Source organism: Martes martes (assembly GCF_963455335.1).
Source record: "Martes martes genome assembly, chromosome: 9".
Classification (NCBI taxonomy): domain Eukaryota; kingdom Metazoa; phylum Chordata; class Mammalia; order Carnivora; family Mustelidae; genus Martes; species Martes martes.
The window spans coordinates 4,320,222-4,337,769 of record NC_137896.1 but is presented as its reverse complement, the minus strand read 5'-3'; the positions used below and the strand labels follow the sequence as shown (position 1 = coordinate 4,337,769).

The window sequence follows — 17,548 nt, the reverse complement described above, 5'->3', positions numbered from 1 at the left end:
CTTGTCATCTCACGTTACTCAGTTCTCTTCCGTGCGCCAGAGACACATTTATTTCCATTTGAGTCGGCCAGCCTTTTTCTTTTCAATTAGAGCCACAAAGTCCACTGATGGAAAAAGTGATAACGAGCACTGAGGGCATTTTTAGACTTTTTAGTGTCTTAAAGTAAATGCTGACTAACAGGCCTGATAAAATCCCGCTCAAAGCATTGTGTATAATTTGGGGCTCCATCCGCTAGCAGAGATATAAAAGAATTAGTGGTAGAAAGGGAGAGTTAAGCACATCTCATTTATAGCTGCCTTTTAAAAGCTAAAGAGGGAACTTTACAGCATATAAAGTTTGAGATTTAAGTGAAATGAATGAGCTAACACAGAGCCGAGCGATAGGTACTTAATAAATGCCTGATGATAAAATTGTCCCAGATGGTTATCTGCTTCCGGAACGGCCGGGACCAGAGGTGGGGCCTGGGCAGTGACCTCCCCGTGCAGGTGGGACCTGCTGAGGCCGGTCCGCATCAGACCAGGGCAGGGGAGGCCAGGCCGGGAACAGACACACTTCCTGCTGCCTCATTTTCCCTCTGGGCCCGACGTCTGCTTTCCCTGTCGAGGTGTGTCTGGCAGCCACCCCATTATTCAGCTGCTGTTTAATTTTGTTTTCAAACAGTACTATCAAAACAGAACATCTGATGGATGCACAGTGCTATCCGTAAGCTCTTAAAAGTATACCAGAAGTAATCAGGAGAAATAGTCTGTCATCACGGTCTTATCTAAGACAGCGTAGATACTGTGTGTGGTATAAAATCTGACAAGAATCATCACAGACAAATGGGGGAAGACAAAACAAGCCATTACTGTTGTCCTAGATGTAGACACCATACATTTGTACAGATTGAACGTCTTAAGTTTGCTCTGTTTGGTTTCTTCTGGGGTTTTTTTGTTTGTTTGAACACCGGATGTCATGCCCTGTGCCCAATTACTCATCTGAGATACATCTGCTTAATTTCCCAGTCCGCACTCCTACTTTGTTTGTGTTGTGCCTCTAGAATGGAGTGTTTAGGACAGCTAGACCCTTGCTAACCATCACTCTTCCATCCTTCACAAGTGTTGCTTCCCGTAGTCTCCGTGAATATATCTGTAGACACAGCCCGGGTGTCTGTCCCATTAGCCAAGAATGCCTGTGTCTCTTCGTACCAGTAATATATGTACCTTTCATTGAATCCCAAGTTTCAATTACCCCCTCCCATATATTCGATGATACAGCAAAACCCTCATCATAAAGAATCATGCCATAACGGAGGCTCCATTACACTCGGAATCAGAGCCTATCCCAGTGTACGTGGTGATACAGAGCATCTCTTTTCTCCAGAACATAAAGAATAACACAAGGCTTTACGCCTCTTCCTTACTGCTACCGGAGTAGCAGGCTTCTTTTAAGTTTTGTCATTAGCTGGTTTGCCTGCCTCTTGTTTCCCCACTTCTCATTGATTCTGCACCAGGGGTAGTTGCTCTGAGATGCAAATCTGCCTCACGCCTACCTGCAGCGGGTCATTGAGCCAGGCTGGCCTGGGGACTGGCAGGCAGGCAGGCAGGGGTCAGGAGGGCTGCCCAGGGGAACCCTGTGCTGCGGAGAGTGTCAGGAGAGGAGCACCCACTGGGGAGCTTGCACTCCAGCCGGGTGTTACAGGGCAGGAGTTCACGTGCAGGCTGGCCAGGTCACAGGGCTGAAGAAAAGCAGAACATCTGACAGCTAACCACACGTGGTCGGAAACGCCGGGAGCCTCATCCCAGACACAGCTGACTGCCAGTTGACGCTGCTGGGCAAGGTCTTGAAGACCGGACTCGGCTGGACCCATTTTCACTTCCCGCCAGTTTATCTTTTTGGACCAAACTGCTTGTAGTCCTCCAGCCTGCCGTACGGCCTCACGCTCCCAGCCAAGCCCTGTTCCTTCTGTTCAGAATATCCTCCCTCCCACGTCAGCCGAGAAAACACATACACAGCTTTCAAAACTCGCCTCTGTGGTTACCTCAGGGGTCCCTTTCCTAACCGTCCCTGCTGTGTTCTGACAAGTCACGGCTTTGCCATTTGCCCCCGCTGCTCAGATCTGCGTCTGGAGGTCACCTCTGAGTCCTCCCTCCTCATCTGCCCCGCAAACCGTTCTCAGCGCGCCTCCCAGCTGTGTCTTCTATTGTACATCGTCCCGTTCGCCTCTCTCCGCCTCCACTGCCAGCCCTCCGCGCTCAGCCGCCTGTGACTCCCCAGAAGGTCCCTGTAGCCTTTGAACTCGTCCCCACCTTCCCCCTTCCCAGCCTTCCACCTGCATCACTTCTCCTCGCAGGACCTGGAAGGATCTTCTGAAAACAGAAATCAGATGCTATTGTCTTCCTGCTTGATGCCCTGCAATGACTTCTGCTGCGCTCAGAATCGCCAGAGGTCCAGACTGCGGCCTGCAAAGCCCTGCACGGCCTGCTCTGCCTTCTCGCCTCCGTTTGACCTCCTAGCTCATCCTCCCTCCCGCCCACTGAGTTCCCGCCCCCTCGCCTCCATTCAGTGCCTCCAGCGCCCTGAGGTCCTTGCCACTCGAGCGTTCACGTACATTGTTTCTTCTCCTGGAACTCTCTCTTCCCTCTGCTCAGAGCGTGGCCAGCTGGCTCCTTCCCAGCCTTTTAGTCTTGGGCTCAGTGACACACCCTCAGAGTTCTCCCTAACCACCGCACCCCCCAGCCCTAAGCAGGTCCCCAGTGCATTGTCCATCACTGCCTCCCATTCATTTTCCTCAGGACCCGTATTACAAACTGTAATCAGATGATCTGTCGACTGAACTTGATTGGCAAGAGTTGGAGCCAGTGTCTTGTTCACGGCCATATTCCCACTGCCTGGCCAGAGCACTGATGCTCAGATCCCGATCAAACCAGTCAGTGAAGGAACACTTGAGAGGATTTCCTTGTGTCCTACACAGTCTTTGATTGCCCCCATCCATGGGATTGTCTCCTATGTCCGTCCTTGTCTGTCTTCTGATAGACTGTGAGCTCCTTGTGGGCAGGGACTGTATTCATGTCTGTGCTCTCAGTCCTTGGCACACAGTATTAATGTCCGTGGATTTCTGTTAGTTGATTGCCAGCCCTACTTTTGCACAGATAAAGAAGGACAGATCCTCTACTGTTGCCATGTGAGTACTGCATGCCTCAAATTATAAATTTCTGGGATGTGTATATGTGTTGTTCCCTACAGTAGTAAGACTCATCATGGAACCAAGAAGTATCATAAAATGAGAATTCTTTCTGAAGAGATGACGGTTCAAACATCCTCCCTATTGGACTCTCATGTGGGTTGCTGTCTATGGTTTTGGCAGCTGGATTGTCTTTCTGATGGTCCAGTTGCAATTGATTTGCAAATTGATTTCATTAAGTCAATGAAAGTGATTTTGGAGAACTTCACAAATGTCATGCAAAGCCTGCCAGTGGTAGCAGTCTTGTTAAATGAAGGGGAAAATACTGATCAGGATGATGATACGAGTATTTCAGAAGATAATGATTTGTGGGCCAAAGAGTTAAGCAGCCTAGGAAAAACTGATGGAGTCCTCGGATATTTTTGTAAAAATTCCCTTTTTGTGATCAGATAGGAGAGTCAAGCATGAAATGAAAGATAGACATCGTATTGTGCTAGCGTATAGTTTCATCAGAAGAATCACAGTCAGGTCCTCAATCAACTTCGATTCAGTGTTCATTCAGAAAAGTACCTCCAGGTTGAAGTAATAAACCTGATATTTTTTCCTAGCATCAGATGAAACGCAACTTGTTCGGATAATTTCAATTTATTTTCTCAAGAGAGTGCCTTTGTCAGATCTTTCTGTCCCTATTTGCTATACTAAACAAATTCATTCATTCCCCAATCATCCTTCACCAACAAGGACTCCCACAGTCTCATGAAGACAAGACCCATCACCAAGCACAGATGAGCACCACAGATACCATAGATAAACCATAAATGGAGCAGGAACATTTCAGATACTTGGCCAAGAAAGCTTAACAACTCAAATCGACTAGATACTGTATCCAGCCCTTAGAGGCACATGAATCTTCACATGGTCTTTCCTGATGATCACCTGCAGAGGTCAGAGCACCAGGAGGCACAAACTCAGTTATTGTTAAGTGAACAAGGAATCGTTCTCCTGTTTAAAATCAGGAAAACGGGGCACCTGGGTGGCTCAGTTGATTAGGCGTCTGCCTTCGGCTCAGGTCATGATCCCAGGGTCCGGGGATTGAGCCCTTCATCAGGCTCCCCACACAGTGGGGGTCTGCTTCTCCCTCTCCCTGTGCCTGCCACTCCTGCTCATTTGCGCGCGTGCGCTCGCGCGCTCTCTCTCTCTCTCTCTCTCTCTAGCAAAAATAAATACATAAAATCTTTTTTAAAAATGTTTTTAAATAAAGTCAGGAAAACGTGTGGTAGCTGAGTATCTTCTGAGCTGGGGTTGACACTTTGGCCTGTTGACCAAATGCAGCCTGCTCCCTGCTTTTATAAAGTTTTGTTGGAACACAGCCACGCTTGTTTGTTTACGCACTGTCTGGAGAAACTTTCACTCTTCTGTAGTAGAATTGAATAATTGTGACAGAGATCACATGACCCACAAAGTCTAAAATACTTACTACGTGGCCCTTCCCAGCAAGGGTTTTGCTGACCTTGATCCACTGGAGCAGAGATGTGCTCACATCCTTTGAGTCTGTGTTTTAAGCTGCCACTTTTTTTTCTTTACGCCAAAAGATCATGGAAAGAGTTTCAGTGTCCATAAGGGCAGGGTGGCTTGTAAGGGACTAGCCCTTCCGGAGAGAACACTTATACACAAACTCTGGACAGAACATCAAAAACAACTTTCCGAAGGCAGTGCCAGATGTAGTCAGAGAGTGGGTGAGGCTCGTGTTTGTATAGCTTTTCCCCAGAGGGTGCGCTCTCGTCTCTGCCACACAGCATAGCTAGGACTCAGGCAGAAAGCCCTGGTTTTTAGCGTGTGGTATTTGAGGACAGAGTTCAATGCTGCTAGAGTTGCTGGGGGGAAGGGGACAAGTCCCAGAAAAGATGGATCCAGCAGGGAAGGAAACTCCAAAATCTGCTTATAAATTCCCTCAGGCCTTTGCTTGACTCCCCACGGCAAGTGCACAGGGGAGACGTCGAGGAAGCCAACCAAAGAAAAACAGCTAGAGCAGCAGCAATACTGAGCAGAGAGACAGCTTGGGGCTTCCCCTGGAACTTCGGAAGGGCCAGGCTTTACCGGGAGAGACCGTGCCCCAGAAGGACAAGCAGACCCAAGCAGGCCGACCCTCATCATGCATAAAACCAATCTCAGGGTGATTGTCCAGGTTTTAACACTTCAGAGAAGATCATAGAAGCCAGATAGTTTAAATACACTCACAGACTTCAAGGAGAAGTAGTCTTAGCAACGTCACTGCAGATGGGGACCCTCACACAAAAGGGAAACTAACGATGGAACAAATGGAAATGCTAAAGCTGGAGACCCCGGGACCTCCAACGAAAAACCCCCTGCGTGGCTGGCAGAACAAACCAGCCCGTTGGGGGAGCAGAGAGTGGGGAACACGAACGGTCTCAGCACTGTGGGGACACATCCCTCAACCTGATGCCTGTGAGTAGAGACCCGGAAGTTGTGAAGAGAGGGGGAAAACAATAAAAAGATACTTGAAAAAATTTCCCAAGTATGGTAAAACCTATCACTTCACAAATCCGAGAAGTTCTAACCAATCTCTTAAGTACAAAGAAAAGCACACAGATCGCTGGAATCCAGAGCAAAAGAGGAAAACCGTGAAAGCAACAGAGAGAGCAGACACCCTGCACAGGCAACAGCAGCATACATGGTCTCCAGCTTCTCGCAGAGATGGCGCGGGCCCCGAGACAGTGGGACACAAGCCTCGTGAAAGTGCTTGAAAGCATAAAGATGTCAATCTGCCAGAACTGGCTTTCAAATACGAAGTCCGAGGAATGACCTTTTTGGAGGAACAAAAGCTGAGAGGGTTCAGCAGCAGCCCCAGGAAGTTTTTCAAGCCTGAAGGAAACACCACCAGGCAGTCACTCAAATCCACAGGAAGAATAAGAACTGCTAGAAGTGGTAAATAGGAAAATCTATCTTTCTTTCTTCTTCTTCTTTTTTAAAGATTTTATTTATTTATTTATTTGACAGACAGGAATCACAGGTAGGTAGAGAGGCAGGCAGAGAGAGAGGGGGAAGCAGGCTCCCCGCTAAGCAGAGAGCCCGATTCGGGGCTCAATCCCAGAACCCTGAGATCATGACCTGAGCCGAAGGCAGAGGCTTTAACCCACTGAGCCACCCAGGCACCCCTATCTTTTGTTCTTCTTAACTTAGTTACTGGCTGTTAATGTAAAAATTATAACATTGGATTATGTGGCTTACAGTGTATGCAGATTTTAAATATTTGACAGCAGCACAGAGGATGGTAGGGGGAAAATTAGGCTCTTGCAACATTGTGATATTTTATGTGAGGTGGTACATTTTAAATTCTAAGTAGACAGTGAGAAAAATGTGTATTATAGTTACAAGAGCAACCACTTAAAAATACCAGAAGGTATAGCTAAAAATCTAGTGAGCAAATTAATATATAAAAGTTGAATACTAAAAAACAGTTGATGCAAAAGAGGAGGAGGAAAGGAAAAATAGATTTTTTTTTTTTTTTTTTTTTAATGGCTCAGTCAGTTAAACATCTGCCTTTGGCTCAGGTCATGATCCTGGGGTCCTGGGATCAAGTCCCGCATGGGGCTCCCTGCTCAGCAGGGAGTCTGCTTCTCCCTCTGCCCCCCGTGTTTGTCTCCCCTTGCTTCTTCTCTCTTTCTCTCTCACTCTTGTTCTATCTCAAATAAATAAAATCTTTTAAAAATATAAAAATAAAATAAATGGAACAAATATAAAATAAATAGTGAAATGGTAGACCTTATAACCAGCATATAGTTGAGCCTGGTTTTTTATCCAATCTGACAACCTCTGCCTTTTAAAAGTAGAATATTCATTTCCTTTACATTTAATGTATTTCTTCATGTAAGAGGATTAACTTCACTATTAAAACATAACCTAAAAATAAGGGAATGGGAAAGGATATCCTATGCAAATCATAAGCAAATGGAAATTATTGCAGTTACATCAGTATCAACAAATCAGTATCAGTAAGGTAGACTTGAAGACAAGAGTGATTATCAGGAATAAAGAAGGCATGATAACACAGGCGTTAAGGAACTTTCTATACTGATAGAAATATTTTATATATTGGTAGGATGGTATTTACATGAATGTACATACACATTAGTCATTTTATCAAAACTTAAGATCTTTTATCTTATTTAACTGACTGAGCCACCCAGGTGCCCCAAGATCTTTTATCTAACTTAAGATCTTTGCATTTCTTTACATGAATTTTACCTTACAAATTTAAATGCTAAAGAAAACCAAAAACCCAGCAACCTTGTAAAGGATGTTGTCAGTGTAATAACATCAAAAATGAAAACCAAAAATTATATATCTGATAAGGGGTTAATACCCAAAATAAACAAAGAACTAACACAACTCCACACCCAAAAAAGCAACAACAACAAATAATCTGATTTTTTTTAAAAAATTTTTTTAATTTATTTATTTGAGAGAGAGGCAGTGAGAGAGAGCATGAGCGAGGAGAAGGTCAGAGGGAGAAGCACACTCCCTGTGGAGCTGGGAGCCCGATGCGGCACTCGATCCCGGGACTCCGGGATCATGACCTGAGCCGAAGGCAGTCGTCCAACTAACTGAGCCACCCAGGCGTCCCATAATCTGATTTTTAAATAGGCAGAGGAACTGAAGAGACATTTTTCCAAAAAAGACATACAGATGGTTAACAGATATATGGAAAGATGCTCAACATCACCAGTCACTAGGAAAACACAAATCAAAACCATGAGGAAATATCACCTCCCACCTATCAGAATGGCAAGTATCAAAAAGACAAAGAGGGGCGTGTGGGCGGCTCAGTCGGTTAGGCATCCGACTCTCAATCCCAGCTCAGGGTTTGACCCTCAGGGTCATGAGTTCAAGACCTACACTGGGCTCCACGCTGGGTGTGGAGCCTACTTTTAAAAAAAAAAACAGCAAGTGTTGGCGAGGATGCAGAGAAAAAGGACCCCTCCTGCACGGTTGGTGGGAATGTAAAATGGTGCAGCCACTGTGGAAAACAGCATGGAAGTTCCTCAAGAAATGAAAAATAGAACTACAGTATGATCCAGTGATTAATTCCGCTGCTGGGTATTTACCCAGAGAAAATGGAAACGCTAATTCAGCATTATTTACAATAGCCGAGAATATGGAAGCTGCCCACGTGTCCATCGAACGACGAATGAATAAAGAGGTGTGCTGTGTGTGTGTACGAAATGGAGTATTTCTCAGCCATTTAAAAAAAAAAAATGAGATCTTGCCATCCGCAGCAACATAGATGGAGCTAGAGGATATAATGTTAAGTGAAATAAGTCAGAGAAAGACAAATACTGTATGATTTCACTCATATCTGCAATCCAGGGGGAAAAAAAGCAGAAACAGACCCATAGCTACAGAGAACGAAGTAGTGCTTGCCGGGAGGAAGGGGGTGGGGAGGTGGGCAAGAATGGGTAAAAGGGAGAGGGAGGTGCGGGCTCCTAGGTATGGAGTGAACTAGTCACGAGGGTGGAAGGTGCAGCACGAGGAGTGGAGTCCGTGATTGTGATGAATGGGGGCGGATTGGTAGCTCTGTGGGTCCCCACCGGGACCACAGCGTAGCACATAGACCTGTCCAGTCACCATGTGGTACACTCGAATCTAACATAACGTGGTACGTCCACTCTACGTAAAATGAATGGACGGAGTGAAGGGAGTGAAAGGGAAGCTGACAGCATCACCGTTGTGCTCTCTGCGTGCTCCTGCTAACCCTCAGCCCGTGAAAGTCAGTCCAGAGTCTTCTCCATCTAATAATGTTTCCTATGCTGCAGTGCTTTTTTGCTTACAGTCCTTAGTTTTGTTATATTCTCTCTCCAACTTAATATATTTTATTGGAAGTTATCTGGCTTTCATCCCAGTGGCAGAGTTTTCTCCTAGAGAGTAGGAAAGCTTCACACGTGTGGACACCTGGTCTGGCATGTTAGTTTCACGTCACCTCATACTTAAACAGCTCTTACTTACTCACCAGTTCCTGCTACCTACAGTGCACCAGGCATCAGGCTCTGGAGCTAAAATGGTATATGCTAAGCAGACATGCTCTCTTTCCTCCTGGAGTTTACAGTCATAATTTCACTCTCTTTTGCAAAACTAAATTAACTTAAAAGTTGAGAAGCCAAAGGTTAAGCTCATTGGATAAGAAGTTGCAGAATCTGTCACTCTGTGTGCGACTTGTACAGTGCCCCAGATGCCTCCCTCTGACGACAGTTCCTGCCTATACTCGGGGGTCAGCCGCCGGACCAGAGAAGCAGGATGAGAGTGCAGGGCTATCTCATCAGCCAACAGGGGTCAGGTTTCAAAGTCAGGGTCTGAGACAAAGATCTGGTATAGGTAAACTGCTTTTCTGCAAGCCGGCATTGCAGCCACTAAGCAGGATGCCCAGGATCAGCACTGACTGGGTTAAAGAGCTGCACATTTTCCACTTTCCATCTCGCACTCATCAGGAGATGTGGCCTGTTGACTGAGCCCTGCGGTTATCCCTCTGCCTCCCCTTCCAGTCCCTTCCCTCCCTGTCATCAGGTAGGGGTGGGGGGCGGTTTGTAGGAAGGGGCCACATGCAGAGTGAAATTCGTGTAAATGAAATGAGAGCTGTACCCACATTTGGGAATTGCCACGTGTGCGGATACCAAACAAGCGAGTTACAAACTCATCCAAGGAGTGAATGTAAATGTGTACTCATTTCGGTAGTACAATCAGCATTTAGATTACAGGCTTATCTTTACGGCACCCAAATGCAGCCACTTCTCTGGAGAACTATTTACAGCATTATTTTTATCTCCTTGATAGTTTGGGAAGCCAAAGTTTAAAGGACTATTGAACAAATGAATTCGGGAATTATAACACTGAGTTCAATTAAAAAGCCTTTTTAGCTGAAACAGTTGTTTATAGCCCCATATTTAATTCCTATAAAACTGTATTGTAAACCATCTTCTGAGAGACGGCGTTATGGGAAGAGTTTCTTGCCCTTGGTAATTGCTGCTGCGTGTGCCGTAGGCGCAGTGTCATCTGCTTGGGCTTAAGAGAAAGATTACCTTCATGCAGGGCCGCTGGGCCTCAAAGTCTGGTGAGAGACATCTTTAACCCGCTTTCCCAATTTTGTTGTTTCTCTTTCCCCCTTCTCTGCAGTTTCGTGCCTTAGCACCAATGTACTATCGGGGCTCGGCTGCGGCCATCATTGTTTACGACATCACGAAAGAAGTAAGCCTTTCTGTTTGCCTTAGACTGTTTTGAAAGCTCCCCCTCGGCTGCTTCGGCCTCCAGTCGCTATTCCTGTTCTGTGTTCCAGGAGACGTTCTCCACGCTGAAGAACTGGGTGAAGGAGCTCCGGCAGCACGGCCCGCCCAATATCGTCGTTGCTATTGCTGGGAATAAGTGTGATCTTATCGATGTCAGGTACGTTACGAGACCAGGAGATGACAGTGCTGATGATGAGCACTTTCTTCCTGAGCAATGTCCAGTATGAGAATCCTGCTTTTATTTGATCTCTGACATTGAAAAATTCCCTTTTGTTTAGTTGGAGTCCTAAAGTTTCAAACAAAAATTAAGAGTTCAGACATTTGGGGCTGATTAGATGGGGAGGGGCACAGGTGTGTGGTTTATGTGAACTGTGGTTACATCATACTTGACATTATAAGAGATGAGTGTAGCCCCCCAGTTCCCAGGACATCAGGGGCTTAAATGGGGAAAACATACATTCTTTAAAGGAAACACATTCACTGGCAATTTCTCTGGACCACTTCCATGATTCCCAAAGCAAGGACTTGACTTTGGTGGGGAAAAAGAAACCCTTGCCGTTCTGTAGTCGTTCCATCACACGGATGCATTGCTAGTAGTGCTGAGTTCGGGTTTGTGCTGAGTAACCACAGAAATGGTGTTCTCAGGGCTCGGTCACTAGCTGTTCATGACATCCTTTGTCATCACGAGTCTGGTTAATTACTGGGTAGGTGGGGATAACGTAAAGCTCCTGACGGGTAGAATTTCTGATTGGCGGTTGTTGCTTTCCAGAGAAGTCATGGAGAGAGATGCTAAGGACTATGCCGACTCCATCCATGCGATTTTTGTGGAGACCAGCGCGAAAAATGCGATAAACATAAATGAACTCTTTATAGAAATTAGTGAGTATCTCTGTGCCCTCTGGGTTTTCTCTTTGCCAAGCGCCTGCATGCAGAATTACACAGCTGGGGAGAACTCCCTCCGCACCTCGAGTGGTCTGGTCTCTGCCATTGTTCTCAGCGGAATGAGGTGGGAGAAGGTAGGAGTGGCGGTCGGGTCTCAAATTATGTTGTAATTGCTGGGGAGCTGCTGCCCGGACTGCCGCCCTGAAGAGTGTTGCTACCGAGCAAACAGAGCGCGGGGCCTCGAGCTCCTGGAAGCCGCCGCCTCTCCCTCAGTGTCTCTTTAAATGTGTCTCAGTTAGTCATCAAAGATGAACAAGACAATAAAGGGAAATGAAATGCAAATGTGACTTCACTGTAAGGAATCCCTCAAAAATGAACACCAGGCAAGGAGAAGGTAGGGCCTCCCTGGCCACCCTTCCGCCTTCCCTTTCCAGAAGCGTTACCATGATGCCGCTAGATGCAAGGAGGCTGCCGCATCCCTTTGGGATCCTCTTCAGATCGTATCTGTGTTTATTCATTTCATTCAAATTCATCAAAATATTTATTGAGAACGGTTCCAGGCTCCAGGGAGACCGTGGTGAACAAGACAGGCACAGCCCCGTCTCCCGAAGCTCGTGTTCTGCTGCAGGAGCCAGGCAGTGAGCACGGAAGCCAGTAAGATCCCTTCGAATGATGCACAGCGACGTGAAAAACGTAATGTGGGGTGAAGTGAAGGAGCGTCTGTAGGTGGCCAGGGAAGGCCTCTTGGAGCAGGCGGTGTGGGAGCTGAGATGGGACAGAGCAGGCTCTGCAGAGATCTGGGGTTCGTGCTGACCTGACGTAGCAGACTTCCAGGTGGAGAACAGGAGAAAGCCGGCAGGGCATGGTGAACTTCCTGGGTGAGGTCAGAGGTGACCGAGGCTGGGAGCTCACTTGGCCGTCATGTAGAGGAGGGAGTGCAAAATCCAGCACCTCCCAGGGCCAGGTGGGGACAGGCCACCAGCACTGGGACATGGGAGCAGCAGAAGGCCCCAGTGATCCCAAAAGCGGGCACAGGTGGGTCCTGCTGCAGCAGGTGGGGTCACCATGGAATGGAGGCTCCTGGTTGTCCAATTAATTACTGAGGTTATTTTTATCTTTTTGGATGATTTTAATTTGTTCAGAGGTCTGGATTTTATGTAACGTCCCACTGTTTAGACTTGGCCATTCAGATATTTTCAAAGCCCTGTGCAGGCCCACCAAGCCCATCTGGCACCATCGGGGGCCACTGCCTACTGGCCCACAGCCTCTCGTCCAGGCCCTTCCCTTCAGCATTTGAAGTCATGATGTCTGTTGTCTTCCTCGACCAAAAAAAACAGCCACCCAGATGCAGGCTTGAAAGGCAGCATGAGGCCGAACCGAAATTTTTCAGTTCAAGCTAAAATATCTTAAATGCATGGTGTTGTGAGTGTGCCAGACTTACTGCTGCTTCCTAAGTAAGTGTCCTTTACTCCAGCAGTATTAAAAACAGGAAGGTGGCGAGTTATGCCAACAATGAAAATTCTTATATAAAAACTAGCGTGTACATATTCATTTTAACTGCGAAAAATAAAAAAAAAATATGTTCACAAAGATTAGAAAAATTTAGAGAGAAGTAAATTGAGTTTATTGTTTACTGGGTGTTGTAAAACTGCATTAGCACAGTGCCTGCCATGCTTACTTTTTATTGAAGTGTAATATACGTGCCGAAGGACACTTAGAACGATGAAACACAAGGAATTTCCACAGAGCCCACTCCTGCAGTTGGCGCTTAGATCCAGACCCAGACGTACCTCAGAAGCCTCCCCATGCCGTTCTGGTTCCTCCCTGTCCCCCTGCCCCCAAGGGAAGCACAATCCTGATGGCTAGCTCTTCGGATTTGTTTTGCCTGTTTTTATACTTTATGGGTTTTTTTTTTTTTTTTTTAAACATACTGTCTGTCCTCTGTGCTGTCTGGCTTCTTTAGCTCTACGGTACATGTATCAGCTCTGTCCATATCACCACATGACTCATCCTCATTACTGTGGTGTGTGCGTGAGAAGTGGGCCAGAATCTCCGCTGTAGGTATCCGTCCTGTTCATAGCTCCATGCATAGCTGCTTGTAGTCCAGAGCTGTGGCGCCCAGTACTTCTGAGCGCTCACGTGAGACCCGGTGTGCACACTCTGCGGTCACACGTTTGTCAGGTCTATTTATACCCCGAAGATGAGTCACTGAGTCACTGGGTGCGCAGGTGTTCAGTAGGAGGTCTTCAGAGTGGTTACACGAGGGGCGCCTGGGGGCTCAGTCCTTAAGCGGCTGCCTTTGGCTAAGGTCATAATCCCAGGGTCCTGGGATCAAGACCCCACATCGGTCTCGCTGCTCAGCGGGAAGCCTGCTTCTCCCTCTCCCACTCCCTCTGCTTGTGTTCCCTCTCTCGCTGTCTCTCTCTCTGTCAAATAAATCAATACATAAAATCTTACCCCCCCCCAACAAAAAAACAAAGTGGGTACTCCAGCAGACACTCACACCAATGGCAGATCGTAAACTGCATTTATGATCGACGGTTAATAAAGTTGAGCCCCTTCCTGGGTATTTATTTATTTTTATGTGAAAATACCTACATATCCTCTTTTGTGAACTTTTGCCCATTTTCCTTTTAGGCTGCCTGCCTTTTTCTTAATTATGTGTATAGTTTCTTTTGGATACGAGTCCATCGTTGATTGCGTGTGTTGGAACGACCCGCTGTGCGACTCGAGCTGCATTTGTGAGTCAGCTGTCTCGTAGAGCTGCGACTCTTAGTCTCGATGTGATCCTCCTTTCCCTTCTCAGTCAGCACTTCCGGGCTCTAGGTTAAGAGGTCATGGTCTGTTCTGCCCGTCATCGAGGTGTTCTCCTCTGCTTTCTTCCAAGATTATTGCAGCGGTGACACTGTAATACCAGCTGGATTTCCATGATCTGTTTATTAGAAATATGTAACAACAAGAAGCTTCAGTAAAGCTTTTGTGTGTGTTTTTTTTTTAAGAATTTTTATTTTTACTTGACGCAGAGAGAGCACAAGTAGTTGGAGTAGCAGGGAGAGGGAGAGGGAGAAACAGGCTCCCTGCTGAGCAGGGAGCCTGATGTAGGGCTGGATCCAGGATCCTGAGATCATGACCTGAGCCGAAGGCAGACGCTTCACTGACTGAGCCACCCAGGCTCCTTCAGTAAAGCTGCTAAATAAATTCACAGTTTATTCACGGTATCTACAGATACTTGAAAAGTAGCTGTAGGACATTCTGGGGGACATCAAGTGTAGACACATGCTGTGTACTACCCTTCTGGATTTGCAGGCTGCCCCAACGTGTTAGAGGCCCCAGGCTTGGTGGCCAAGGACCTAAGAATTGGCAGATTCCATCTCAGCCTTGGTAGTGCCATAGGACACATGTGTCCATTCATTCCTTGCTTTCAAAATACCTTAGTGCCTGGTACTGTGCTAGGCAGCTACCAGAAACAGAGGACCTTTTCCCTCAAAGAGCTTGGGGTCTAACCCTAATTCTTAGGGTCTAGCTCTGTAGGCAAATAAGTAACGTGCTTCTGGCCTCTGGCTGAATTTAGTATGGGAGGTATTGGAGAGATGTAGGAAGTGAGAGGGCATCTGGAAGGCCTTTGTGCTTGGACACAACCCTTGCTTGATGGGCTGGGTAGGTGGATGGTGATTTGAGGTTTCTCCTGAAATTGACATTATGCTTCACGGAGCAGTAAAGTGAAACCTGTTCATTCTCATGCGTTGTTGGTAGGAGAATAAAGTGGCACAGCCTCTTCAGAGAGCAGTTTGGCAGCATCTGTCAAACTCTAAATTGCATGTCCTTCTTGCATTTGTGCTAGAACACCCTGGGAATACAGTGTATGTGCCAGATGCACACCCAGGAGTAGAATAGCGTGATCCGGTTCTTCCGCTCCTGTGTATCGTACGCGTCGGCTCCCAGAGATACTTTTTGCATTGTCGTTAATACCAGCACACTGTTGGAAGCAAACTGAACATCCGTCAACGTGAATGGTTCAGTAAATGGCGGGACATCGTGCGGCGTGGCAGCACAGAGCTTCAGGAATAGGGCGGCAGTGGAAGAAGCCCCGGAGTGTGTTCCGTGGAAGCAGCGAGGCGGACGGCTGTGCACCTGTGTGTGCCTCTGGGGCTTAGGGAGGAGCCGGCTAAGGGTGTGTGTGTGTCCTGTACGCGTCTGTGCACGCCTGTCTCTGGATGGTGGCTCTGCCCCAAGGCCGGGGGACAAGCATGTCCCAGTGGAATTTTGTTGACAAAAGTGCATGTACTCTCTACTCAGAATGTCTTCTTGATATGTAATTTCTTTTTTTTTTTTTTAAGATTTTATTTATTTATTTGACAGAGAAATCACAAGTAGGCAGAGCAGCAGGCAGAGAGAGAGGGGGAAGCAGGCTCCCCGCCGAGCAGAGAGCCTGATGTGGGGCTCGATCCCAGGACCCTGGGATCATGACCTGAGCCTAAGGCAGAGGCTTAACCCACTGAGCTACCCAGGCGCGCCTGTAATTTCTTTTTATTTAAAAAATTTTTACTACATGCAATATGATATCCTCATTCAGACCCTTGACCAGAAGAGGGACATTAGTAGAAAAATTGACCTTGCCTGAGCAAAGTCGGGACCTTAGTGATGTGCCAGGGCAGAGTTCCTCGTGCCCACAGATGTCCCATGCGAGCACAGGATGCCGACACGCCCTGGGTGAGGGCCGCATCACAGCTCTCTGGTTATCTTAGCAACTTTTCCACAGATTGAAAATGATTCCCAGATTGAAAATTTGTTCAGCTCTTTATTTTCGTGCGACCTGTCAAAGTGCATCTGCCCAGTTGTTGCGTCAGAGAATGAACAGATTTGGAAAGTTAAAGCTCTTTCCCTTCCTCCTCCCCTCCCCATCCAGGTCGAAGAATTCCTTCCGCCGACGCCAACCCACCATCTGGCGGCAAGGGCTTCAAGCTCCGGAGACAGCCTTCCGAACCCCAGCGGAGCTGCTGCTGACCGGGCCTCAGCCTCCCAGACTTGCTGATGAAGTAGGTGGTCCCGAAAGTTAAGAGGAGGCCTGGGGTCCCTGCCGGCAGGTTTCGCCTCTCCGGTTTGGGTCTTCTTCATGCAAACAGGACTCGGAGAAATTGGCCAGTTCTGCTTCCTCTCTGGAGGCCGCGGCACTAATGTTTCAGTGTGCGGACCTCCGGCCTGTCACGAGTCTGGTGTGCACCGGGACCGCATCATGGGCTTTTGACCTTGCTGAAGAGGAACATGTAATTGTATGGACGGTAGGGTTAAATTGTTGAGTAGTTTTGTAATCAAGATTTTATGTAACATTTGTAAAGGGAAAATTAGCACTTTTGTGGTTCTTGAGGGAAAAAAGACCTTGCAGAGATGGTAATTTCCTTGGTTTCCCGTTACCACTGTTAGAAGGAATCGTATCATTTAAAATGTGGTTGGTGATTGTAAGTGGAGGGCTGGCAATCATTATTGGGAGCTGAACTGGATTATTTATAGGACTGAAGGAAACGACTCTGTCCCCACCATCTCTAAAGCACTTGTCATTGAATACTTCAGCCCCTGATACATACAGTAAATTAACAACGGTAACAGCAGAGGCATAGCTCACCCGAGGTTTGCATTCCGACCTCGTCCTGTATGTGTCAAAAAAACACATTACTGGCCCCTTTTTAAATAAGCTCTCGTGATGAAGGTGGTGGTGGTAGCGAAGCTGCCTGGGAGAAATCGGGCTGCATACATTTGAGCTGACTAGCAGTGGTTTAACAAAGAGGAAGAAGAGAGAGAGTAAAGAAAGTGGTGTAAATGCTGTCAATTTTTTATTTAACCCAGATATTTTGGTGGGGAAAACAGTTATCTGTTGCTTAGCATATGTAAAGTTGTAGTCTATATTTATGAGACCATGGCTTAAAGATTATAAATTATGTAAATACATGAATAAATTCTATGTTTCACCCAACACTCCATTTAATCTCGCAGCCAGTGTCTTGGTGTGCCCACCCACCTCTCAGCCTGTCCGCGGGGGGCTCTGCCGCACGTTTCTGTCGGGCGAGAGCACAGAGCACTTGGCTTACAGTCTTTAAAGAGGTCTCTGCCTCGCCTTGCACACGCCCCTCCCTCCCGCATCCCATCTGGAAATCATAATAAAGACATATGCCACTTTGACAAGCCTGACTAGCCCTTCCTAGCCTGGGGTTA

General features: G+C 47.0%; 1 protein-coding gene across 1 annotated transcript in view; it reads left to right on the top strand.

Annotated features, from left to right (window-relative positions):
* The window catches only part of RAB22A (RAB22A, member RAS oncogene family), a 49,390-nt gene extending 32,081 nt beyond the window's left edge, over nucleotides 1–17,309 (top strand). Inside the window, exons 4-7 of the mRNA XM_080814747.1 lie at nucleotides 10,350–10,421; nucleotides 10,510–10,616; nucleotides 11,229–11,338; nucleotides 16,248–17,309. Of these exons, the coding sequence (XP_080670873.1) occupies nucleotides 10,350–10,421; nucleotides 10,510–10,616; nucleotides 11,229–11,338; nucleotides 16,248–16,345 (387 nt within the window). The 3' untranslated portion in view covers nucleotides 16,346–17,309. The remainder of the gene's footprint in view (nucleotides 1–10,349; nucleotides 10,422–10,509; nucleotides 10,617–11,228; nucleotides 11,339–16,247) is intronic.
* The last annotated feature ends 239 nt before the right edge of the window (nucleotides 17,310–17,548 follow it).